Genomic DNA, 27,473 nt, shown 5'->3' with positions numbered 1-27,473 from the left:
TGGTCTCTTCCTTCTTCCTCAGTCTTTGCACAACATTGTGCAACAATGTCTTCTTTGCAACAGCTTAGTCCGATGAATCCAATGGAGTCATCACGGATCCCCCAGCAGTGACTTCTCATGCGGCCAGGGGACAGCAGCTGCTCCTGATCCTGCCCCTGGGGGCGGTTATATGAGGGAGCATCACATGAGAGTATTCCCTCCCCCCCTTTGCCATGACCTCAAATACCCGAGTTCCTAATGGCCTACTGTCATTCTTGTCAGGCCCCCACCTTTGACCCAAACACCCACAGCTCACACCTATCACCCTTTGTTTCTGATGTGCCTTTATGTGAAATCCATGGAAAAAAACATCTAAGTTTTAAAAGCTCAACGACAACCATGGACTCCAATTCCCATAACCACCCAGGTACTGAGACGAGGGGGGGGGGGCAAGGGAGTTTATGCAAAGTGACAGGAGCTCGAAGTACAACATGCAGACTAGTTGTTTTTCCAAGTTTTTAGTTTGTGGGACATTTAAAGATGGCAACCGCACTATGGAGTAAAGCAGTGCATGAGGAGACCTTGCCACCCATGCTGAGGCTCCCGAACACGAGGCACACCAACGGAGCTGGCGAAATGGAAGAACCCAGTGGGGCAGGAGGAGAAAAGCCATGTGTGAGCAGGAAGGGCCGTTGAGACGCCGGGAGCTGTGTATGAGCTCCTGGAGATTGGGCCACTCGATGCAAAGGCGTTTTTCCAGGCCGAGAAGGAAAGCTAGCATTTGACCGCACAGCCATGCAGGATACTGGAAGAACATCTGCACACTCCAAACTGGAAAGTGGGTGAAGGAACCACACTGCAGAGGCACGAGCAGCATTGGAGATGCTGGAAGGAACGGCCGAGTCTGCCCAAAGCAGCTGGGGACCTTGGGCATTCCGACAAGTGCGCCAACAAGTGTTTGAATGGTACGAGATTGCTGATGCAGAAAATACACCAAGTTTGTTTCAATGCATCAGCACCCAATAAGAAAAATGTTTGAATGCAGACAAGGCAAAGTACCAAGGCGAAGGTTTGTTTGAATGCAGACAAGGCAAAGTATAAAGGCAAACCCCAATCAAGTATAGATGCATGAGATGACAGTGGAGAGAAGTTTGAGTAGATGTTACCATAAACAGATATACCAAGCACCTCACTGTGTATGCTGTTGTGGTATAACCACAGAACTGTGATAACTAAAGAACTCTGAAACGCATAAGAAGTCCTAGCAGGCGAGTACACCGGGAAGCTGAAATTGTATAAAGATTCCTGGCAGGGGAGCATACCACGTGGTGTGCAAAGTTGCAAGGAAGTCTACAGAATGAAAAGGCAAAGGTGATTCATCTGAATTGCTTGTTTAATTCCAAAGTCCTTGGTTGTTGCAATGTGGATGCCGGGTCCTTCCCCATGGTGCAACCAGTGGCTATTGAACCTTACCTAGAGCAGTACTCAAGAACAGAATGTCAGACTGTAATCTGCACTGGCGATGCGACTGAGTGATATATGGATAAGATTTAGGATATACCTGGACTCTTTGAAAAAAGCCGTAATGTTGCTGCATGTTTGTTTTGAAATGTTTACCGGGATGTGTTGGAGGATTAATCGTCTCAGGGATAACATCCTGTTGTAGGGCTGAAATGAAGGGTCCTGCTGCACCCATCTTCAGGTTGTATTGTTCTGCATGGGAATTTAGGGCATACAGATTTATGGTGGTGACTTTTTTTTTTCTCAGTGCTGAAAATTATAATGAATACAAGTTAAAAGAAAAACAGATGTCTGGGATGCTGCAGATTGCACTGGACACTTCTCATCAAGACATGACTGTCATCTGCATCTTTGAAAAAGCCGAGGTTGCTGGACCTGTGAAAGAATTGGTGAATGCACAGTACTGCTGCTTCCAGACAACAAATATTCATCAATGGTATAACGAGTGAAGGGTCACCATGTGCTTATCTGTGCACAGCCTGCAGGTGTGCTGAGAAACCACTCCTGGTTAAGAAGGAGCACTAGTGCAGCCACCCGGCAGCTGCGCAGGGGTCCAGACATACCAAATGAAGGAACAATATGGGATTCAAGATGGTGAACAACTTTCTTGAGGGTTTAGTCCGTGGCATACGCCAAGGAGCACAGATCTACCAGTAACGGAAGGACATATCAAAATCGAATAGCCAATCCCTACATTCAGCTTCTGCACTTCCACAGCTGAGTGGGGTTTTGTGTTTGGGCCCACCCCAGGGGGTCCCAAGTTATGTTTTAATCAGCCTCCATTCAGTGTACTGTGTGGGTGTTGGGAGAAGTAAAGAAGCGGCGGTGCCCAGAGAAACGGCGATCGAGCAGAGAGTAGTGAGCTTGAAGGCATTGGAGCAGAAAGGAGGATGCAGAAAGAGGGTGAGTAGAGCAAAATAACCCAAAAAAGGAGGATAAGGGGAAGCAGTGGAGATGAAAGGTTGAGAGCCCAGTGCAAAGACCTGGAGAGGAGCATAAAAAGTAGAAGAGCATTTCTTTCACTGCATATCTAATGCTAATTTTGAATTACCAACCATTACTTCAACTACCGTGTGGGATTCTGGAAAGTTTTACCAGAACGAGGAGTATACCTTTTAATTTCCATGCTCGCCCATCCGCTTGGGGCTGTAACTATCCTGCTAAGGATAGGAGGGCTCACAAATGATCTCCGGCAGCAGTACGTGAGCGCTCCGCGCTCTGGATCCTCCTTGGTAACGCCAGCTGCAGTGTCCCCTCCAATTCGGTCCGGCAAGGTACAAGCAGTAATGGTTGGGAATTGAAAATAAGAAGAATTAGGTATGCAGTGAAAGAACGTATCTAAGACATTGTACCACAAGAATCCATTGTTGGGGTTATCAAGTCACTTATCTGTCCTGATGAAGGCTGTTAAAGTATAGAGCATGAAGAGGCTCATATGGGGGAAATACTGGATGTTGACTTTAGAACAATCATGACAAAATATCTGATTACACAATGGATGCTGGACTTTCTACGCAAGTGGCCCCTCAAATAAGGTTGGCCAAATTATCTCAATGAAATAGTGAATAGAAACAATAGGAGAATAAGATCTGTTTTCCTGTGCACAGATAAAGAAAAGAAATGCATTGTATACATAAGGTGGTTGGAAATGTTGCTGACTGTGTGGTGATGTAACAAAGATGTCTGTTTTTATTGTGTTATGCACTTTATGTAAATGTACGTTAGAAACATGTGAGCATATTTTTGAAAATATTCTTCGCACTAATAAAGTTTAACTTTTTTAAAATTAAATAATGGCCACTCATTTAAATGTGGTCTAGGGTTTGTCTATCTGAAACGTATCATGTTTTATGGTTGTTAGTAAGAGAACACATACAACCAGAGGAGAGACAAGACGATCGCCAACAAACAGATGACAGTAACAGCATTAACATGGGAAATATCACAAGCTTTACTGACGCACACAATCATGCACCTGATACAGATGTGTGCAGATAGACAAAGCTCATTCCCCACAGTCCATTGTGCGTGATAACTGCTGCGCTCATGAACCCGGCACACATTCACCCGTAGATAACACCTGTTTCTCAATCTATTAACTTTTTAATTCTAATGATAACCATCATTTAAACAGAGCTAAAATGTTGTCTTTATTTGACATGACACCAGAATTGCGGGTATTAACTTACAGTTTGTTGATCCAGAGACTGCAATCTTTCCTAAAACCACATTGGTCCATTGTAAATCGGCACAGGTGGTATCGTTGATAACTACTCATTTAGAAAGCACTCCTAAAAAATGGGTTATGACCCAAGTGAGAAAAACGTAGTAAAACCAGACATCCCTTCCCAAAACAGAATTGAGGATTACGTGTACTAGAGAGGAAAGCAGGATATTCGAAGGAAATGGAAGAGTATATAGCTATGGACAAAGACTGGGCCTGGTTATTCTCCAACCCATGTCAAGAAGAAGACCGTAACCGTGATTCCAGCAAATGTTGTACATTAACATGGAATGCGAAAGGCTTTAGTAATTTAGCTGCAACTAACAGCTTTCATCAAATATTAAATAACAGAGATATATTCCATCTGCAAGAAACATGGCTAAGCAATATGTTCCACCTAGCTTGTTTTAGACTTCTGATAAATCCAGCCGATTGTAATCTTTTATTCATTTATAGTGCACACCGGGCCCATAGGCATCTGGGCGCAGTGCAGGTTACATAGTTACATATGACAGGACATCAAAATAAAGCTACATACAGATAAATGTGGCAGCAATGTACATATTTACAATAGATTTCTTGGTTACTGTTTCTTATTTAGGTATAGTCTGTAGAAAAAGTACCAGGATACAGGCCAGGGGGTCACAGGTCTCGGGAGTGCAGCCACTTCTTGACGTTAGTATTATAGCACTTGAAGGGAGATATGGCTCTTAATGAATCAGGGATAGAGTTCCATAATTGCGCAGCCAAGACTGGAAAGCTACCGCCTCCTGTTTTTTAAAGTTTGAATTTGGGTATTCTGAGGCTGTTGGATTGTGCTGTTCTGATAGGTCGTGTTGAGGTGTGTTTGGTAAAGGGGAGCCTTGTTGGATAGACATTTGTGAGTGAAGGTGAGTGATTTGAGCTTGATTCTGTCGTTTATGGAGAGCCAATTGGTGTCACGTCTCACGTGAGATATATGCTGAGTTTTCGGCATGCTTAGCAGTGCTCTTAGGGCATTGTTTTGGATTGTCTGAAGTTTATTGGTGTTGCGTTTGCTGGTGCCTAAATATAAGGCATTGCAGTATTCATTGAAGTAGTCTACTTTGGAGAGGATCAAGGCCCTTGCAATTGTAATGCAGCTTACTATGGACAGACAATAATTTGCATGCATGAATCCGTTTACACGTATAGTTGGTGGCAGAAGCTGTGGCGTTGATTTGTTTATTGAGGATGAGATCCGAGTCCAGGTAGAAGCCTAGAGTCTTGACCTCCTTAGAGACTTTGATCTTAATTCCATCAATGAGGACGGAGTTGTATTGGGTAGAGAGTTTAGACAGTCTATTGGGGGACCAAATGATTAAAAGCTCTGTCTTTTCGTCATTGAGGCATTAGCCGTGGGTGGCCATGCATATTTGTATAATTAGATACATTTTGTTGATCATGGTTACATCTTTGTCGTGGTCTCCTACGATGGGGATGAGACTATGGGGGTCGTCAGCATAGTTGGTGTATGAGACACCCAGATTGTCAAGTATGTCGAAGAGGGGCTTTGTAAATATATTATACAGGGTTGGGGAGACGCAGGAGCCCTGTGGTACTCCGAATGTAATAGGTACTGGGTCTGTTGTCCAAGAATGAGCTTATCCAAGTGGTGGCTTCCTTGGAGAAATGGGCAGCTGTTTTAAGGTGATTGCACAGGACCTTATGGTCGACAGGTCGAACGCAGCGGACAAGTCCAACAGGAGAAGGATGGAGGCTTCACCTTTGTCTTTCCGCTTGTCTAGATGAAGGGGAAGAGGAAGGTCCAGGGCGGCATGATAATTGGAAAGTAATAAAATTGAATCCCTAGAATGTGGTACTCCTAAATGCTTCCCCAAAATAATGGCGACCATGATTAAGGTCAATAAAATAACAAATCTGCTGGTAATAAAGGTCTACAACCCTCTGGGCAGCACTCCTCTTGCAGAAATGTTAGATGACATAGAAGACATTTTGCTGGTCAATAACCATGGACATCCCAATACAATTGCAATTCTGGGAGGGGATTTCAATGTTAATTGTGGGGAACCCTACGATAGCGAGTATTTTAATTGCATGGTACAGTGTGTACTGCCTTCAGTGACATTGCAATGTAATAATGGCAATAAACAAGGTAAAGCCTTAGTACAATTCACAAGCAGTCAGGGTCTGGTCATGCTAAACGGAAGGGTATCTGGTACTTGGGCATCTAATGCTATGTGGCTGATTAGGGATTAGATGGCAACATTAGATTATCTCTTCATTGATTACAATCACTTTGCAATTGCACATGAATTTAGTGTTGTTAAAACCGAGCATAGTGATCATGTACAGAGGTCCACTTTCAACTCTTCCAGATCACAATGGGTGACTTTAAGGTCTCGGAACAGCTATGCTTTGCCAAGTTAAATGCACTGGAGCCCCATAAGGATCACTTGCGATCCCTTGAAGACACCAACTCTTTGAGTACTGTTCAGGCCTAGTTAGACACCTCATTGGAATGTATGCTTGCACATTGAGGTGCTTTTTCCAAATTCTCCAGAAACATTTTCTCTCCATGAGATTTGTAAATTGATTCACAATTTCTTAGCAAATGGCATATTTCTAGTATTTGGCACTGTCTTGATATTGGCAAATTGTAATGTTTTTCTGTATAATCCTATTTATTAGTACACGCCTGAGGAGCGGGACCCCGTGCCTCTGTGTATCCACCACATGCCGATTTGTGTCAGCTTCTCCTTCTTTCAGCAAGGGTAAGTTCATATTTGCAAGTAATTCTGATTATTTTATCAGACTCTCCAAGCAGACATACAAGTTTAACAAATGTATAGATTTACACATTTTAAACTAGCTTTAGTCAAGGATATTTTGGATCTGGTGAGTTTTTCATAATGGATGTGCTTGAACCATATCACAAAGTGCATATTTTTGGAACAAGGAAATCTTTTACTAGGCTTATTCAGTTGAGAAATTGGAAATTATAATACTGGAGAAATGAAGCGCTTGTGTGCATCAGCCCTGAGACCTTGCTGGGAAAAGTGTTCCATCTTATTTTTTTTAAATTGTATTATAAAATGATATAGTTTCATTGTTAAACTTTTCATTTACATATTTTGAAAGTAATTAACCGTCCATTTACAGTCTTCTTCATTATTCAGTTTTTATCATTCTTTCTGGGTACTGCCTTTTTTTCAGGATTTTCTCACTGTCTGTCTTCACGATATTATTCCAAAATTGGATAATCGTAAACACCAATTTTCTTTATTGTTGCCCATCAAAATCTGTGCCCATCTTGTCTTTGGATCCACTACTATGCACAGTAAGCTGCATACATAGCCAGTCCGATAGCACAGCGAGTAGAGCACTCGCTTTGACATCTGTGCAGAATCTGCTGACGCAGGTTCGAATCCCGGCAGGGCCAAACTCAGCCTTTCATCCTTCTGAGGTCGATAAATGAGCACCACACACCGTGGGTAATAATAAGCAGCGCTCAGATACCAGAGGGTTCGTAGCGCTATATAAATGCTAAATTATTATTATTATTATTATTATTATTATTATTATTATTATTATTATTATTATTATTTGTGTTTTGGATATCTTAAAGAACTACCTGAATAGGTTTCTTTTCTCCATCAGGGCTGGGCATTCCTATCAGGGCTAATGTTTTGATCAATGGATTCGGCAAAAGGTTCAGCAATATCTTCCTCTTCACTTAAGTACAAGAGTTCCCCCGATCTCCCCTCCTCCTCCTCATCACCTGATGAGGTTGAATAGTCCAACTTCTTCCTTCGGGTGTGTCGAGCGTTGGGCTTCTTTTTCTTGAGTAGATAGGGTCTGCCTCGAAAGGAAGCCACCGTGAACTCTAGACCAAGAGATCCACAGTGTCTCCCCTCCGTGACAGCCAGATGTTGCAAGGGGAAAAAGCCTTAGCTCAAAAAATCCCTTGGTGCGGAGATGAGTAGACTCCGGAGAAGCTGTCAGAAGACTTGGCTGAGGTCTCAGGTGTGTCCGCAGATTGAAGAAGCGGGTGGAGGAAAATCCACTGGAAGAAGAGGCACTGGATCGTCGCTCCTGGAGGATGTCTGGTGGAAGATCCACGGAGTGTAACACAGCGAGAACAGGAGGGATGCTAAATGGAAAGGCAGACGGGGGAGGAAGCAATAGATATGCTCAGGCAGACAAAGAGAGGCACGAAACAAGGGAAGGGAGAGAGAGCCAGAGAGTAAAGGAGGGTGAGCAAAAATAACTGGAGTAGCGGGCGGAGTTATACTAGAACACTGCCGGGAAGGTAGCAAAACGAGCGCACGCAACGGAGGAATAAGCACAGTTGCAACGCGCCGAGCCGCCGACAGACGAATGGTAAAATACTATCTGCGGCGGCGGCCATGTTGGAAAAAAGAAACTAGACCGTCAACACGTAGAAAAGGAAACGTGGCGGCACAGTCTAATGGCGTCCTAGTTTCCACCTCCTCCACACACGCCAGTCGCCAGCGGCTGTGACAATTCCATTAGTATATGGTATAATGTTTCAACATTTCCATGATGTTGGCAAAAATGACAAAATTGCGCAATCTTCGGAATCATTTTGGTTTTTCACAACTATTTTTTTTGTCGGGAGCAAATTTAAATGTCATTTCAGAAATGAAACCTGTATCAATTGATCTGGAAAAATTGATAACTTGGAAGTTGATTGCCCCTATCTCTATTTCACAGTTAAGATTCAATTGGTATTTTCCTTTTAGCTGTATTGTCTTGATCCAGTCGTTTCTTAGGAACTGCCTTTTTGCATATTGAGGGCATAGTTTTTCATTTCTAGCAATATTTCTTCAGCTTTCATTTTTTGCTCAGTTTCTTTCTTCCAGGCATTTAGGGCCATATCATTCACACAGTTGGGTTTGTTGCAAATTATTTCAAATGCCGGTATATTTTCTTCATTCATGACTTTCCTATACAGGTCAAATTGTTTCCATAAAACAATCGACTGTAAAAACTGAGTCCCAACTTCGAACCGGATTTGTGGCATGGGATATGCTGGAGGTAAAGCCAAGACTTCCCTCCAAAAAATTGCTTCCAGTTTTTGTCATATAGATCAAGGTAGGCACCGCTTTTTGTCTGAAAAATGAGATGACTGGCTTCAAGGAATATTTTCCAAATTTGCGGTGAAGAAATCTCCCTTGTCGGACTAAGGAGTGCCCTTTAATTGAGGGGGGCGACCCATTCCTTTTCAGCTCTTGATTGATTGATTGATCATGTTTGTCCCTTGAAGATATATTGTTGGAATTTTCAGCTTCTTAATTGGGATATTTGTTAACATCATGATTTTTGTTGTTGATGTGTTGATTTTAGCTCATTCTTTCTCATAATCGCCTTCATCTTTGTCAGACTTGTTTGCAGCCCTCTAGCAGTTTTGTCAAGCAATACTATATCATCTGCATAAATCATGCATGGTAAAGGGACTGTCGTGGTGGATTTGTTGTAGGTGTTTGAATTTCTTCTTCAAAGTCTGATGTATACAGATTGAATAGGGTAGCCGCGAGTGGACATCCTTGTTTCAATCCATTTCAGGTATCGATCAGTGCTGTAGTTATTCCATCTTTTGACATCCTGATTTTTATCGTTGTATTGGAGTAAAGCAGTTTTATCGGTTCAAAGTTGTCTTGCGGGCAACTCCATCGTATCATTTTGTCCCAAAGGATTTGTCTGTTCACCGCATCAAAAGCCAACTGCAAGTCTACAAAGTAAGCAAAGACTTTATTCTTTTTCGTTATTGCTTCTTGTTTGAGTAAGTTTAGCAACATAAGGTTTGAATTGGTGCCCACATTTTGTACAAAGCCTGTTTGTCTGACGGCTTGTCTTTGCCCCTTCTTTGCCCAGAGTGTAAGCTTTTTCAACAAGAAAATCACAAAAATCTTGCCTAGTGGATCCAACAGTGCTATAGGGCTGTAGTTAGCCGGGGCCTTCATGTCGCCTTGTTTGAAAATGGGTATCAGGATTACCACTTTCCACGTATTGGTAATTTGATCGGTTTCTGCAATTAAGATGAATATTTGAGCACAGATGTCTGCCCACAGCATTGGAGAACGTTTTATTATAGCGTTGGAGAGCCCATCTGTGCCTGGGGCTCTGCAGTTATTCAAGTTGTTCATTATATTCAGAATGGAATCCTGGTCCCACTCAAGAGGACATTTCTTTTTTCTCCGACCATATTATGAATGTTACATTGATTCCTTATCTTGTAAAGCCCAGTAAAATGTTTAATCCAGAGCCATTTAGGAACATCTGGTATCATATAATCGACACATTGTTTGTGAATTCAGCAAATTACGTAAATCTCTTGAATTTCCGTTTTTTAAGGCATCTAGTATATTTTCAGCATCTACTTGTTGCAATATCATTCTCATGGATTTCAGCCAGTTAATATATCACAGTTTTTACGATTTCATGAGAGAAAATGTTGTCATTGTTGTTTTGCTTCGCAGTTGCTTGCGTAGTTCTTTCTTTTTTTCCACAATTTCTATGTTAAAATTGTGCTTATGTTTCTTTATTGTGGTTTCACCATGGGTTACAATTTGCTAAAATGGACGGAGTAACCATTCATAGTTACTGTTAGCGATCCTTTCCAGATGTGTATTTTTAAAGGTTTCTGTGAGTTTTCAGATTTCATGTTGTTTTATACAGAGTCTGTTCATAGCACTGTTTAATTCCAAAGCTGGTAAGGTTACTTTCTTTGTTAGCAAACCAGTTCCCAACTATGATATTACTAGCATGTGATGATCGCTATTATCAGAATGAAAATTTTCAGTTTTGACCATATTGTCATGTATTCCTGGTGAGACATTAATATAGTGTTATTATTGCTCTCGATTTACCATGGGTCCATGTCGGTATCATTTGGTCGTCGTCATTCAGTGCTTTACCAGTTAGGATTAAGTTCCTGTTCGCAATTTCTTTTGTCCATCTTTGGGCTCTTGGTGTTAATTTACACATCTCCAGTGTTGGACCATTTGGGTCATATAGATGGAAATTCCGATCACTGCATAAAATGAAATCAATCAGGTTATATTTGATGGTTGCTTCATCCATGGCCAAAAAGACGCGATCTATAAATATTTAGTCATTTATTGCCACTTCTTGTTTTGGGGTTTGCAAATTCCACATTTCTCTTGAGTTTTTCCCCTCTTTCTTCTATACAGAGGAATCCCAAATGATACAGCTGCACTTCCATTTCTACAATACGTTTGATTGTTTGGCTGTTTTGTAATTCGATCCCTACTTTATCCAGCAAGTGATTGTCTAGAAATTGCACCACCTTAATAACTTTTGATCGTATTGACTTGAACTGAGGCATAACTTGGAACAAACGTAGAATATTAGTTCTATTTAGGATCAATACCTCATTTGTTGATTCCCTTCTTTCTAATATTATTCTGTTCACATTCATAGTTTTCCGTGGGTCAATGAATATCGGCAGTTTCAGCTCCTTCTCACTCATTCCCAGTATTGTTTCTATCTTATATTCCGTTCTTCGATGTATCAACAAGTCGTATGAGTCATCTCATCTCATCTGTTCTGTAGTTGCTCTATGACTTCGCGATGGCCCTACTTGGAGTATCGTTGTCAGTTGTTTTATTTGTCACTGTCCATTGTTCCAACAGTATGGCATACAAGTCGATGTTCGAGATGTCTTCACAGGAGATGTCAATTGATACATCTTGTAGCGAGAATCCTTCCTCATATTGATCAATAATTATTAGAGGAATCATTTAGATCTGTGGATAGATTGATAACAGACTCATAAACCTCTTCCATGTGTACCAATAAGTTCATCAGCTCTTCCTGTTGTATTTGTTTGGTCGTTTGTGTTGGTTCAATCTGTGGTGTTTTGTTTCCACTCTGAATATTCATTGATTTATCTATCTCTCTTTTGTTTCTTTGCGCAAAAAAGAAATCCTTTTGTTTGTGTTGTTTTCTGTATTCATCTGTGGCATTGATATATTCCGTAGGAAAGCTCTCGACCCAGTTTGCCTTTTTGGGGGGTTTTCCCCAGTGTCCTTTTTCAGTCTGTTCTGGATATTGCTATTCTTTGACATAAAAATGTCAAAAGTCTGTTGCTGTGTTGCGTTCTTAATCTGTGGTTTCGTCGTCAAATCCTCTTTCTCTTATGATTATTATTTCAGGCTGGCTTTGTTGGCCTAATTGATCTTTACTATTCCCAATATGAGTCAGATCTTTCGTCGATCCCTTCAACATTGCTATGAGAGCAGCCATCGTCTGTGTTTTGTCGGTCCGGTCGGTCCTGGCAATATCAAAGTCTTGTCTGCCAAATCAGGCTTGTTTCTGCTTCTAGATTTAATCGGTCTTGAATTCTTGTCGTGAAGGCTTTGAGATGAATTTGCTTCATATGAATGAGAGCCAACAAAGTCACCTGATCTTTGAGCATTTCTATGTTGGCTTCTTGGATTTTCAAAAAAGGAATCGTGGCTTGTGAGGTAGTCGCTGTGAGCATATTCTGTAAATCGATCATGGTGGCTGGAATAGGATCTCGTTGGCATTGGTTTACAGTGGCATTTGTTGTCTGGGTTGTCCTCGGTTCCATTGCTTCCGCCTTTTTTTTTCATTCCAGCGTCTGAAATCCCTTCTCACTGGTGGTTGCTCCTTAGGCATCACATAGTTCTGATATTTCACTGACTCTATCTGGTACTTGCCATTTGATCTTCTGTCAAATGCAGCAAGTTGAAGTAATGTGTTTGTCTGTATTCTTTATATCCTGTGGGTCACTGAAAACTTTGCTCCTTTTTTCGTGATCACTCATAAGGCTTTCTATTTTGGTGATGTCTAAGAATAGGCGAGCCGCCCGGGGATTCGTTGGTTGGGTGATTTGCATCATGTTGGATTCCAATTTGATTCCTCTGGCATATGATTTTTGCCACAATTGCTTTGCTATATATGCTTTTTCTTTTAATGACATATCCACCTTTGTATTAACACGCATTATAGGATGCTCCTTTGGTTGTATATTCATGGAATCTATTGCAGAGTTCTGCATTTAGGTGCGTTGTCGGCTTTCTTCTGCATGTGAGTCTTGTGGGCCATCTGCTATATGGCAACAACATTGCATTCAAACCTCCTGTCTTATCAATCTCAGATTCTGGTAACAATAGGTCTTCTCCTGGCTTCTCCCGAATAGTAGAATCCAGTAGTGCCTCAACTCGATCTTTGTTTCTATTTGGGCACCTATATGTGGAGCCGCTGGCGGCTGTTCATTCGATGTCTCAAAAATGCTGTTTTTGAAATTTGCATTGTTAGTTTCTTGTGGGTCTGTTAGGTCTTTCACATGCAGCACATTACATATCGCCGTCGGAAAGGCTGCACATATTGGGGGCGGGAGACTTTCCCTCTTCCATCTTTTGTATTTGTGACTCATTATTCTCCCTCTTATGCGAGTGAAAAAAGGCGTTAACAAAGACCGTTCCTACTTTAGATGGGGGTATCTCTCTCTGCCCCCCCCCCACAATTCTGCTTCTCAGCCGATCCTCTCTCATTTGTAACAAGTATTGCCGGTGTACGGTCACTCGCCTTCATCGTGACCGGAGATGATTGCCTTCTTTTCTGTTTCGTCTTCCGGGATGTATCTCGGATCAACAACGGCTCCATCGTAACCGGAGCTGTGCAAAGCAGTGTCCGCATCGTCATAGCTGATCCTGTCTTTCCACATTGTCATATTCGCGGAACAAGAGATGTTCGCCATCATTGATGATTGCAATATGTGAACTTGCTGATTTTGCGTTGGACTATAGTTTCACAGCTGTTACACAAAATGAGCTCTTTCGACGGGTTATGATCGGTGAAATTCAGCAGGCGCAGGTCTCAGGTCCTTGAGCCTGCAGACCCCAAAGAGACTGCGACCTGACTCTGCGGCCGCTTCGCAAAGTATTTCCGTTTATGAAGGCACTGAATAATAGGCAGCAAAAGAGGACTTGCTGTCTGCTGCCATGGAGCTCAGGAAACCAGAGTATGGCCCCAAAAATTATGCGACCTGAGTGTTCCATCATATTCTTGCAAACTTCATAATTTTTTTATTTCATGTTTGCAATCTAAGGGAACACACTAAAACAAGACTTGCGAAAGCATCACACCAAGAATGATAGTAGTGCCCTAGTTGTCTGCATATTTTAATATTTTGTTTAAGGTGAACAATGAAAACCTCCAAGGTTGATAACAGGCAGACTTTACCTTCTCCATGTTGTCCACCTGGACCTCCTGCAATCTTATTAGTGATACCTGTCCAGACCGGGGGCTTCCAAAATGCCATCTCACATAGACGCAAGCCGAGAACTCGCTCTTTGGAAGATTGCTGACTGTGACATAATTTGGGGGGGGGGCAACTGGAGTACTGTGCAGGGCGGGGGACCCCCAGTCTGTGGAGTTACAAAAGCCATATTCCACACCAGAACGAGCTGCAGGACACTGTGCAATAAACCTAGAGGCGACCCAGCGGCCCTCACCCCGGAACGCCACTGCTTTCTACAAAGAAACTATCTAGGCACCAACTCTTGTCCCCCACCCCTGCACCAGGTAATCCTGGATCTGCGCACCCTGGGCAGGCTGCGTTCATTCAGCCACACGCCCGAAGCCAGGGAACAAGAGGTCCAAAGCTCCATAGAGATTCCGGGGAATGACTGCGATAGTGCCACTAAATCGGATATCCGCCTGCTGTTGGGGGAAATCCGTTCCATCAAAACTAGCCTGACCGCGACTGTCACAGACCTTACAGGCAAGAATGGCCAAGATGGAAGATCGAATGGAAGCTGTGGAGCACAACCAGCAGTCCGTAGAGATAATGGCAATGACGTACAAGGCCAGATTCCAAGATTTGGAGCAAAAGGAGTGTGACACGCATCTTAAACTCAATGACCTGGAAAACCAGGAAAGGCGGACCAATATTCGCATTATGGCCCTTGTAGAGAAACAGGGAGAGACACCAACGGGCCTAGTGATCAGAGTAAAAGCGCTGATAACCTCCCTCTTTGAAGCCTCCCCCTACCTTGGAGTTTGACAGGATTCACAGAGCTAGTGGCCCACCGAAAGGCCCTCGTTCCATCCTGGTGAAATGCCACTACTACAAACAGAGGCAGGAGATACTGCAGAGAGCCAGAAACCATGAGCCCATAGACTTTGAAGGTTCGAGCATCAAACTATTTCAGGATCTCTCCACCACCACACTAAATTTGAGGAGGAGTTGTCGCCCCCCGACAGTGTGGCTACAAGAACAAGGGATCCGGTACCGATAGGGCCACCCCTTTTCACTGAGCTTCGAATACGATGGAGAAAGTTTCAGAATGACCTCAGAGGACAAAGCCAAAAGAGCCCTAGAACACCTACAAGGGAGCACGACAAATTCAGAATGGGGAGCATCCAGATAAATCATGGGCCCATTGCAGAAAAGCTTCCCAATGTCCCCCAGGAGGGGTCAAGCCCCAGCAAAGTGAAAATACAAGATGCTCAACACCCCATGAAAAAATGTGTCACAGCTTTTTTGTATCCTGGAATGCCCACGGAAGGCGGAAGCCGGCCCGCAGACGCAAAGGCCTGCTGCGAAAATGCCCTGTTCTGCGCTTGTCCGCGCATGGGTCATTCTAATTGGGATGATCTCAGATAAGAAAATCATGTCCTTCGTCCCACACGGCCGATCGCCCATGTTAATAATCTTATGTCTATAAACACTCTCTGATCCACTAAAATCAGCGCTTCCGCCCACCTCCCACTGTCGCTCTAACCCCATTTCTGCTCTGGTCACATGAGGTGTACTCTAATGACTGCAACCACAGAACTTTATCACTGCCATGTACCCGTAATACCCAGTCGCGGTTTTGTACGTCATATTTCTGATTCACTGCACTCTTTACAGATCACAGTGTTACCATACCTATTGTATACAAGTGTTAAATCATAGTTTTGCTATTTATGTATGCGTACTGCCAGCCATACCTGACCACATTTGACCATTCTAATGACAATACAAACTAGCCTATTCAAATGTCGTTACGATAAATCGATTCAGCCTATTTTCTTCTATAGCTAATGGGCTATTCAGCCCCATGACAAATTGAACCAGCCTATTCTACTGTGTCAACTAGCCCGCAAAAACTTTATTCAGCCTATTCCACTGTGTTATCTACCCTGTGATAATTTGAAACAGCCTTTACTATTGTGTTACCTAGCCCTGTGATATATGGAATCAGCCTATTGTACTGTGCTATCTAGCCCTTTGTTAATTGAATTAGCCTATTCTACTATGTCAACTAGCCTGCAATAATTTGATTCTGCCCATTCCACTGTGCTACCTAGCTCTGTGATACATGGAATCAGCCTATTGTACTGTGCTATCTAGCCTGTGATAAATTGAATCAGCCTATTCTGGCGAGATACCTAGCCCAGCTTAGCTTGCCGAGACAGATAGCTCTAGGATACATTGAACTTGCCCACTGTGCTGTAGCATCTAGCTAATCTGCAGCTACCAGTCTAGCGTACCCTACCAGCTCCACCAACCTTGCCCACGCCACGGCGTGCGCCTCCTCTGTTATCCAGAACATTAGATTCTAGCATGCCTACCTCCGCTTACCTCTTAGCTCTAGTAACACTAGTCACTATCAATACCCTACTGGGCCTTGCCACTCGCTACACTCGTGCACATCTGAGCCCGACTTGCCTCATAATGACTGCATTTGTTACCTGGCACGCAACTCAGCCCAGCCTCTCAACACAGAGCCAAGCCATTTCTTATACTTGCAACACAAATATCAGAAATACCAGACTTAGATCAAGACTGGCCAAACTATTTCAACTCCTGGCTAGACTCTCTCCCAGCCCTAACGCTAATATGAATTACTCTACCTACCAAAATGTAACTAACTCCAAACATCACAATAACCACCCCCCTTCAATGCCACCACTGAGCAGCACGCGGCTCCTCTTCCCAAGACTTCTGACCACACACTCCAGACCGCTAGCAAAGACTCCCATATACCACCGCTCAAGGGGGCCCTATTAAACACCAAGTCATTGGTAGCACATGCCACGGAAATTGCAGATCTGATCTTAGCTGATAACCTCGACTTTCTCGCCTTAACCGAGACATGGCTGCATGCTGCAGCAGGACCCATACTCATGCTAGCTTTGCCTGATGGCTACACTATTCTCAGACAAGATGGACATGAGTCCCGAGGAGGAAGTATCACCATCATCTTCAAATCCAGCCTCGCCATGAGACTTGCCCCCTCATTAAACCACCAATCCTGTGAAACACTCAGTTAAATTAGCACTGGCCAACTCCCAAACTCTACACCTGTTCTATCGACCTCCTGGACCCATTGGATCATTCGAGGAGGATATCTCCTCCATACTCTCTAACAGTCTCAGAAGCTCATCGCAAGTTCTACTCCTTGGCGACTTCAATCTGGGATTCAATAATCTCCTAGATAAACCTGCCTTGAGCATTGCCACCATCCTGACTGAACTCTGCCTACTCCAAAAAGTCTCCACACTCACTCACAATAAAGGAAGAATAATAGACTGGGTAGTTGACCATAATTGTCATGCTAACATCACTTACATCTCCCCTCTAACTTGGACAGACCACTCCCTTGTGTCCTTTACGCTCACACCACCAGACCTCTCTCCACTTCGATCCCCACCACTCCCCCCCACCCTAACCAGAAGCAAAAAGAACATGACTGCCGACAAACTCATCCTAGCCATCCTTCCCACTCTTCCTCCCTTCCAGACAGCTCCGACCCAGGAACACTAGTCGACGAGTACAACAAAATCATGGTAACATCGCTAGATATAATTGCCCGCTCAAACTGAGACACAGCAAACCTAAAACCCACCTGAACAAATGGTTCACCTCATATCTAAAAGATCTGAGACAAAAAAGAAGAATCTGCGAGGCCGTCTGGTGACTATCCCCATCGGAAGCCAACAAAACCAAACTAATCAAGATCTTCACCCTCTACAAAAAGAAATTTGCCTGGCCAAAAAAGAATCCTACAACACCCGGATCTCCCAAGCTAACTCCAGCATGAAGGAGCTATTCACTATCCTCAAAGAGATAGAAACCCCTATCTCCACGCCAGACACTTGCACCAAAGACAAAAGCTGGTGCTCTAGTATCCAACACACGCTCTCCAATAAAATAGCCAATCTCCAAACCAAAATAGCCCCAAAAAAAGCATCCTTGAACCCACCAACTCACCACCACCCAACACCCTTCCTACCAGCGTCACACAGGCTAACCTTAAGACACCCACCACACCCAGCTCACCACCCCTTTGCTACAAATTCTCTAAAACATCTATCCTTGAAGTCAAGAAAATCATACTTTCACTCAAACCCTCCAACTGCCAGGGCGACCCCTGTCCAGCCCAGCTTATCAAGGATGCAGCAAGGGACCTAGTCCTCTTTGTATCCAAGCTCATTAATGCCTCATTTGCATCCGCCATCATCCCCGCTAACCTTAAAGAATCATGGGCGCTCCCACTACTAGAAAAACAAACACTTGACCCCTCAATACCCTCTAATTACCGGCCCATCACGACCGTACTGTTTTTATTAAAAATTCTCGACAAGGTCGCCTACACACAAATCCAGAAATACCTGGAATTACACCACCTCCTAGGAGCACGTCAATCTGGTTTCCGTCCACAACACGTTAATGAAACGGCCCTCATAGACTTAAAGACCCAAGTCGATGAATTAAGGGACAAAGGGAAATCAGCCCTCCTTCTCCACCTTGACCTCTCGGCTGCATTCAACCTTGTTGATCACAAGGTCCTATGCAATCACCTGGACTCAGCTGCTCACTTCTCCAGGGAGGCCATAGTTTGGATTGAGTCATTCCTAAGTGAAAGGACCATGCAAGTATTTTTTGCCCTCAGCAGCTGCAGACCCTATCCTTATCACCTGCGGCACCCCCCAGGGATCTTGTGTCTCTCCCACGCTATACAACATATTCACTAAGCCCCTTTTCGATGATCTGGACAGTCTTGGTATCACCTACAGTAACTATGCAGATGATACACAGATTCTCCTCCCACTTTCATGGGATTGTGTTAAGGATTTGGCCGTGGTGAATAGGGTGTATCATCATCCAGGCAAGGATGGCTAATCATGGTCTATGCCTGAATGATGACAAAACAGAGCTCCTCATCCTAGGCACCCCAAACCAACCTCAATGAACTAGGGCTTGAATACACCTCATTCATAATTGATGGTGTTAGGCAGAAACCTGTGCAGTTCCCTTAGGAACCACTGCAAAAAGTTTAAGACCACAGGAGTAAGCAGTAAACCCAATTGGTAGCAGTCTGCACCACCCAGATTTACCTGGTAGCTGTGGCTGAGCAGTCAGACCTCTCTCAAGAAGAGTTAGGCAGTATATAGAGTATACGCAATAGGGCTAAAAATACAGTAGAACAAGCAAACACTGACCAGAGCTTTGGTATAAAAGTATATAATTATTTATTTAAAAACACACTTATGAAAATACACTGGCTCTAATATATCAAGTTCAAACACAGTCACTATAAGTATATACACCTCCCTAGTTAATTATTCGACAAGTCTAGGTTAAGATACCACTTATTTAGCAAAGCAGAGGTGAGCGCATAACCGTAGATGGCACTCCAATAATTCGTTTAAAAAGGGAGAGAAAAGGCAGAGTAGGAAAATAACACAGTACCAACACTTTTAAGAAACCAAAGCAAGTCAAGAAAGGCAGGGTCTACTGTAAAGCAAAAAGTTCAAAGGCCAGGCCCACTCTTGGAGAGAGCAAGGCGGAATTTGCCCAAGATCACACAGTGGAAATGCACTCCGTCTTTGCAGAAAAGTCAAAAAGAGGTTGCATAAGTTCAGAAAGGCAAAGTTAGCAGATCTGAGGTCAACCCAGTTAGAAAGTCAAGGATTTACGGGACACCTTGGACAATCTGTTGCAAGGGGGACCAGGCGGGACACAGTATCTGAAATGGAGAGAAAGCTCCAGCGGGGGCAGTTGTTCCTGGCAGCGGGTGCAAGTCGTGGCTTCAACCAGAGGAAGAGATGGTCTCGCAGAGGAAGAAAGCTGGAGGTCGTTGCACTGGCAGGGAAGAAACCAGCTGCGGAATTTCCCAATTAAAAGGTACAACCCTTTTATTGGCGGTAGTGGTGAAGCGTGGCTATCCAGCCGCCGGGGTGCTTGGCACGGGCGATTCGACCATGAGACGATCCAGGAAGGCGAAAAAGGTGAACTGGTTGGTCCCACCAGCTCAAAGGGAAGACTCCTGGAAGAAGATCTCCTCTGTCATCAGGGAAGTGGTGAGTTTCGTACAGCAGGGCTCCACCGGTGGTGTCGTCATCGTAGATGGCTCAGCTTCTCCCCTCTTCGGATTCTTTAGGTCCTGTGGCGACTTATGAAGTTCCAGTCCCCAACGCCCTGCTTTTATGCAGCAAAACCCCCATTCATCAGCCTAGCTGTCACTCAAACATGCTAAGTGGTGAGCCAGGCGGCTCACCACTGGGCCAATCACACAAGAGTGCGACTTGAGTTGCCAAGGCAACTCAGTCCAGGGTGCCTAATCCCCCTCCCACACATCCTGTTGACCCCAGACAGAGTGGCACCAGTTGGAGGGCTTCTGTGGAGAAAACTGCCAAAAAGTGGAACAAAGGACTCGACTTGGGTTAGAGTTTCAGAGGCGCACAAACGCCATTTTAAACTGAGTCCTGGCAAAAAGACCCAACCGGGGAATAAATATTAAATAAATAACCCAGCGGTATCTTTAACAATGCACCAAAAAGTGGTGCGTTTAAAATGAATGGGAAAATCCCATAGGAAATATTCTGGTGGAATATTTTGCGTTGTATCCACTGCCACCAGCCAGATACTCGACAACGGGGGACTGGACAGTGCCCCCCTTGGAAAATAGACCGAGGGGCAATCGAATTACCCCTACCAGTACTTCCACAATATGATGGTTTGTACTAGTTCTGTTCACAATTTGAGACTAGTAAAGCCAATGGTGACTTTACATGCCCTGGGAGACAGTAGTCATTCCCAGGGTATGGAGTCTGTGTTTGGGGGTCACTATGACACCCCTGTGTTACTGCACTGAGGGTGCTGTGTAACACATACCAAAAACACATGAAGCCCTATGGAGTAAAAGACCCCATAGCCCATAAAACACATTACATAGTCAAAGGACTTTCTCAAATCATGCCTAAGTGTGGGAGAAAAGGAGTCTCATTCTTAGCAGGAGAAAAAAATAAACCCCAAAAATCCAGCAAAGCTGCTGGGGGACTCACTAGGTTTGGGAAATTAGCCTTAACAGAGAATTCTCCCTAACAGATGGCAACCTCATCAAAGTTGCCAAAGGGGTGAAAACTCTTGGCTTCCATCTCGACTCAACCCTCTCCTTCTCCAAACAAGTCAACACTCTTGCTTCCACTACTGGCTACATGTGTAAATTCATGCAAACAGGTAAACCCTTCCTCTCTAACAGCTGTATCATCCTGGCCAGAGCCCTCATTCTGTCCAGGCTTGACTATTGCAACGCCCTCTACATTGGCTCTAACAAAGCAATAGTCAGGAAAATCCAAACCCTCCAAAACGCCCTTGGAGCGGCCCTTGGAGTGGCTAGGAGAGACCATATCTCGGAAATCAGGCGGCAAAACAACTTGCTCTCTACAAACGATAAAATCAAACTGAAAATTGCATCACTCACCCATAAATCCTTGAATAACGCTGCCCCCAGCTATCTTGCTGAGAGATTTCACAACAGGACTTCCATCAGACCCTCCAGACTATCCCACTGTAACTACCTCCTTGTCCCTAGATTTAAACTTGCTAAGGTAGGAGGTAATAGCTTCCCTATAAAAGCGCCCCAGCTCTGGAACTCCATACCACCTGCATTACGAGAAGATCAATCATATCAGAACTTCAGATCCAAATGTACCACCTGGCTCAAATCTTCTGATATCTAACTTCAGCCTTTGTGTCCACCAGCTGTAACATACCTGTAATGTGACAGTAATACAATGTATGACTTTACTGTCTCCTGCAATCCTTGTGCTTATCTTGTGCATGTATGTATCTGTAACGTTTAATTTATCCATTGTGTAACTAAGCTGAGAACCTACCTGTAACCTTTGTGCCCTGATACCTTCGGGTCTGGAATGCAATACAAATGAATAAACAAACAGCACTCACTTCAAAATGGCCTCGCATGACAGAATAAGAAATGGACCCCTCAATGTTAAGGGCCTAAATTCGCCCCACAAATGCTTGATGCTAGCATGACAATTCAAACTCTCGTATTTGGATGTTCTGTTCGTCCAAGAAACTAAATACACCCAGGGGGAGGAGCGTGTGGAATACATCGACCAGCCCTGCAGAATTCCCCTACTTTACCAATCTGCACTTCAGCAGTTACCAGCAGAATGGCTGCGCTGGCTCTGCAGAGCGCCAGTCCCTTGCATTAAAACCTGCGTTTTGCAGCTGCAAAGATGATGGCTGCGCTGTCTTTGCCAAGCACCTATGGGGCAAGATGGAACATGGAACACCCCAAGAAAGGCTGCCAGTTTTTTCTTTATGTGCACCAAAGAAATTAATTGAAAAACAGCGCTGGTTTTCTGCTAGCTTAAAACTTCCTATTGAAAAAGGAAATATTTGACATTTAAAGTGAGTGCGCCTGATGCTCTTTTTCATCTGTTCAACAGTACACAGTTGGTTCCAGTGAGACCCAGCTATGCCCAGCAATATTCAGGTTGTGTTCCAGCAAAAGAAAGCACTTCTCACTGAATGACAGGCTGTATCAATCAAGATCTGTGAAATAACAAAGAAACTTCGCTTCAGCCTTACTGAAAAATGCTTGACTTTTGGCTACAATATATCACAGATAAACTCTTCAAAAGAAGCCCTGTCTCTCTGTGCTTATGTTTCAGTGGACCTTTGACTTGAACAGATTTCTGGGTATGAGAAATTGACTATGGCTACAAATAATGTTAGAATCTAGATGTAAGAGAGAAAAACGCATTTGAAAGTGACATCGCAGCTGAATTAACCCACATGTAAAAAGGGTTGCTTTTTACAAACAAGAAAAATGTCTGTTTGAAAAGTGTAACGTTGAATTGAGGCCATTTAATTGCATAGAAATGTGAGGGGGGTTATTTAAACCAGCAGAACAGGTTTTTAGGCCCTTGGCTTCAAAGGACTTTGCTTCCTGGGAACAGGATCTTGCCTCCCTTCAAGTGGACAGCACGCTGGGTATCTGAATAGGAAAGGGTGGTAGACCTTGCACACCCATCAGACTTTGTGGCTGTGCTCCACCCTGCCACAATGGAATTCTAGGACACTTGGGTGTGAAATTGCAAATAACACTTCCCCTCAACTTCAACTGGGGGGCTTCAAAGCCAGCTCCAGAACAGCCTTGGAAGTTATGCCCTTATTTGGGAGACAATGCTGGACATCTAGCTCAAAAGACTATTTTATTAATAAACTTTAAGATTTTATGACTTTAAGACTTTTATCTCTGTAACCGGACCACGCCGGAATGTAAAATGCAATTTTTGTGGCTTTAAATTAAGACATGGTAGCCTTCACTAGCATGTTGGGGACGGAAATGTCAGAAAATTGTATATTCTGAGGAAAGTGTATATGATGCCACTTTGAAATTCAATACTAACATGCCTTATGATAATATGTATACATGTATAAAGTTAGAGAATTTTAGGTAAAATATTTCTCACTGAAAATGACGAAAAATTATTGGAAGGACGAAACAAGTCCTACAAACTTGGGAATGGGAGTATTATGCTCTGTGTGGAATATGCAATTTGCCTGTATGATTTGTCAAAGCGTCACAACTGTAAAAATGTGCAATTTATGTTGAAACTGATTTTTTGGCTAAATTAACTGTGGGAGAGCATGGGAATAGTAAACACACCATAATAACTGATGTCATGTCCTTGAAATCCAACCGGCTGACAGGAAGTCATCCCTGGCCAATCCAGTTGTTAGAGGCATGTCCAGCCTAAGCCTGCCCCACCGTATAATCCTGTGATGTCATCCGCCTTATAAAGAAGCTCACAGAGACAAGACACTCTTCTGAATGTTCCAGCGCCTGTGTATCCAGACATTCCACATTCACTCTGCAAGATTCCAGATTCTACTGCCAGGCCAGAACATAGCTGACCCTATCCAGACAGAAGCACCCTTCTGAACTAAACCCCATAACAATATCCCACTAACTCAGGGGGAAAAGCTCTGGTACCCTTTTTGAGAGTATCCTGTGACCAGACCGGCTTCTTGCCCCACTACCTGCATGCCGCTGTGCCGGGACCAGACTTTTGCCCAGCTGTTTCCTGTTAGGAGAGTCTGCCACAGTGACCAGATATTGCCTCGTGTCCAGAAACTCAGTTGGCTGTCCCAAAATCCCAAACTCTATCGCTGATTGTGAGTATTACCCCATCCCATAGCAACACATAGCCTACCCCATCTTGATACCTTGCCTTTGTTTCACCTTCTAAGTAACCCCATCCATACCCTGATAATGTGTTGAAGATAGTCTGAATCCTCTGTGTATTCTGTTCCTTGATTTTCTAGTGTTAGCACAATTCTTCCATTCATTTCTGTCTTGCATAAGTCTTAGTCATGTTCTGAATACTTTTATTAATTCCCACATAAAGCTGAACGTGGGGTGAAAAGGTTAACCTTGCAAATTAACCTTGGAGCGTGCTGTCTTTCTTTAACAATCAAGCCACTAAATCTAGTTTAAGTGAAACTTGTCCTTTCCTTTTTAAACGATTTTCTCTTAAGTGCTTTTTATTTTAAAACCGAATTTCATTTCACCTTGAAAATCTCATCCAGTTATTCAGCTAGAGTCACTGTTTCACTTTCCTAATATCCCGGTGATGTGCATCTACCACCCAGCCTAAAAAACCCATTCCGATTCTGTCTATTTCACCCGTTTTCCGAACCGTTTTTGACATTTAAATCTGTGTAATTTAGCAAATGCAAATTCTGTGCATGCGATTCTGGCTGCACAGTGTTGTCACTTCAAAGTTGATTTTTGAACTGTATGCCCTTTGTTGGTACCTTGCCTCGTAGTTGCTAGTGTTCTTACATCCCTGATACTGTGATAACTCATATTTACCTCATGTATTCAACTGCACGTTTAAATTAATTATTTACCAATTCCAAGTGTCATTTATGCAATTGCAAAGCTTTGCCTACCATTTCATGAGGGAAGGTCAGATTTTAATTCTGTTTGCTGCCCAGCATCCCTGACTCCTTGCTGCTCCTTTCTATCCACTCGATTAAAAGGGGTTTGAGGGAGCATTGCAGGGGGAAATCTTATCTCGGGTGCTATCTACCCGAACAGTATAATTGCTCCTATTCATCTGTGCTTTGGATATGTTCTAGTGGAAGGTCAACCAAGTGTATTTAATCAGTTTATATTGTAATTATCACCCCATTTGGTGATTGCTGCCCAGTATTAAAATTGTGTAATTTTCTTTGAATTTAAAATAAATATTGTATTCTCACCAACCGGCCTGGTTCATGGTCCATTGTAACCCGTGGTATTTGTAAAAGGGGGTGTGAGAAGGGTTGGGTTCCAGCTCAATCTGAATTCTAGGAAATAAAGAAAAAGTATTATAATTGAGTGCTACATCCTAGGCTTGGGGTAAGGGCCCTGTTCTGGTGTGTGACCCCTGATTAGAATCCTTAACCACTTGTGGGCTCGTCCGGGATTGGGTAAGTGTTGCCACCCATGGCAGCTTAACACAGCAGGCTAACCTTCAAGGTAGCGATACTTTGTGTGGCTAGAAAGCTGTGCTACGCTGTAAAAAGCGCCTCCCAAATATAGACCCTAAGTACCAGGCCTGTGTATAAAATTAAAGCAAAATCAACCCCAAACTAGACAAAAAGCAAGAGAATACAGGTTGTCCTTATATAAATAAATTAATAAAGACACACTTTCCAAAATTACCACAGTAGAGATAAATATGGCCAGGGAGCCCTCCTGCACACATTATTTGTCAGAGGGGAATGGCAGCAGCAAGATGAGGCGGTCTGGCTAGAAGAGATGATGCAAGAGGTCACACCCATGGACATGGATATGTGGCAGGACAGTTGCCTATTACATCAAGCTTTGAGCGAGTTGTCCATAAATTAAAGAGGAGCAGATTAAAATGGTCAGAATCACAGCCTACGTGTATCTCCATATGGGAGTGATGCAGGCAAAGCATGAAGAAAATAGAACTCTTGCGCAATACCAATCTGAACTCTTAACTGAAATGCATACTGAGCTAAAATTAGCGGAACAGAAGAGCCAAGATTCTGAGGTCCAAGTTGAAGATTACATCAAACAGTTAAAAGAGGACTTAGCTCTACAACAGCAAAATAATGCAGACCAAGAGGCCCAATTAAATGCCTTAACAGTGGAGTGTCAAGAAAAAGTTGACTCTTTGGAAGAGGGTCAACTGAAATTAAAACAACAAGTGAGATACAATAACTCCAGCGCAGAGCAAATGGTCACTTTGCAGAATCAGATAAAAAATTGGAAGAGGAAAATAATAAATTAATTATGAGAGAACTCCACTCTCAATCAGAATTTGATGAACAGCGCCAGAAACTAGGTGCCATAACACAACAAAGGGATGCCCTGGCTGAACAACGGGCCCCCTCTGTATCCCGAGAAAGAGGCCATATACCCGGAAATGTGCAGTTTAAAAACCAATCTGGAGAGAAGGGAGTCAGACCTCCAGGGACTGACTGGCATAAAAGAAGAATGTGATAAATTAATGGGGCATAGCAGACAAATGGAACTCTAGTTAGAGCAGGCCATAGAGACTCTAAATGTGCAGAAAAAAAGAGGTTCACCACCTGCAACAGAAATTGTCTGTGTTCCCAGACCATACAGGTAGCACAAAGAGACAATGAGTCCCTCTGTGAGGAGAACAATGGACTCCACAAACAGGTGGCAGCTCAAGAGCGGGTCATAGAGGCCAGTCAAGCCCTGATAGCAGAGCAAAAGGCTCAGACCTTTGCCTATTATCAAGAGGTAGGGGCTGAGAAGGAGAAACTAGGGAGGTTGGAGAAAGAGTATGCCAGGCGTAACCCAAACTTGAGGGACCCTGAACAAATAGAGCGGGACAGGGCAACCCTTGTTCCCAGTGGGATGCCCTCTGTACTAAACCCCTTTAATACTTTGTGCACTGCCGACTTCATGTCTACTGGTTCACATGTGCCAAAAACCAGGAGGCCATCAGAATTAAATAGGCCTAGCATGATGGACAGGTCAGCGCCCCTCAGAAATTGATGGGCGGGCGTCCCAGTATAGATGCAAACATATTTTGGTTGATGTCTCTGACCAGGAAGCCTCCTATGAGGAGAAAGTCAGGGAATTAGATCTGCAAAAGCACTATCTCCAAAGGGACCATTTTGTTCGATTTGTACAAAAACAGCAAGAAATCGGGCCCCAAAAGAGCATTCTGAAGACCTCCACACAATCAGGGCAGTGGGGGGATCCTCTGCGTACCCTGGAAGTAGGGAGGAGTCAGAAGACTACTCTCCTGTGCGCCACAGGGGGGAAGAGACTAGGCCCCACCATCTGCGAGCCCCTCACAAGCTCAAAGAATCAGGGAGTGCCTAGAAGATCACGAGGGGCCATTAGTGCCTCCTGAGTCTGGGGGCGAGTGGAATCAGGTGACGCGGATA

The 27,473-nt window shown here is 43.6% G+C and overlaps 1 protein-coding gene across 2 annotated transcripts in view; it reads left to right on the top strand.

The window, feature by feature from the left end:
* The window catches only part of EXOSC9 (exosome component 9), a 1,088,118-nt gene that overhangs the window by 387,698 nt on the left and 672,947 nt on the right, over positions 1-27,473 (top strand). For both annotated transcript variants that reach the window (XM_069631163.1, XM_069631164.1), the window contains one exon: positions 6,395-6,477. In XM_069631163.1, coding sequence (XP_069487264.1) covers positions 6,395-6,477 — 83 coding nt within the window. The remainder of the gene's footprint in view (positions 1-6,394; positions 6,478-27,473) is intronic.

The sequence above is a fragment of the Ambystoma mexicanum genome, chromosome 6q, assembly GCF_040938575.1.
Source record: "Ambystoma mexicanum isolate Mex_15411 chromosome 6q, UKY_AmexF1_1, whole genome shotgun sequence".
In the NCBI taxonomy this organism is placed as follows: Eukaryota; Metazoa; Chordata; class Amphibia; order Caudata; family Ambystomatidae; genus Ambystoma; species Ambystoma mexicanum.
Note: the sequence above shows the minus strand (reverse complement) of the source record. Positions and strands in the feature narration are given on the sequence as shown.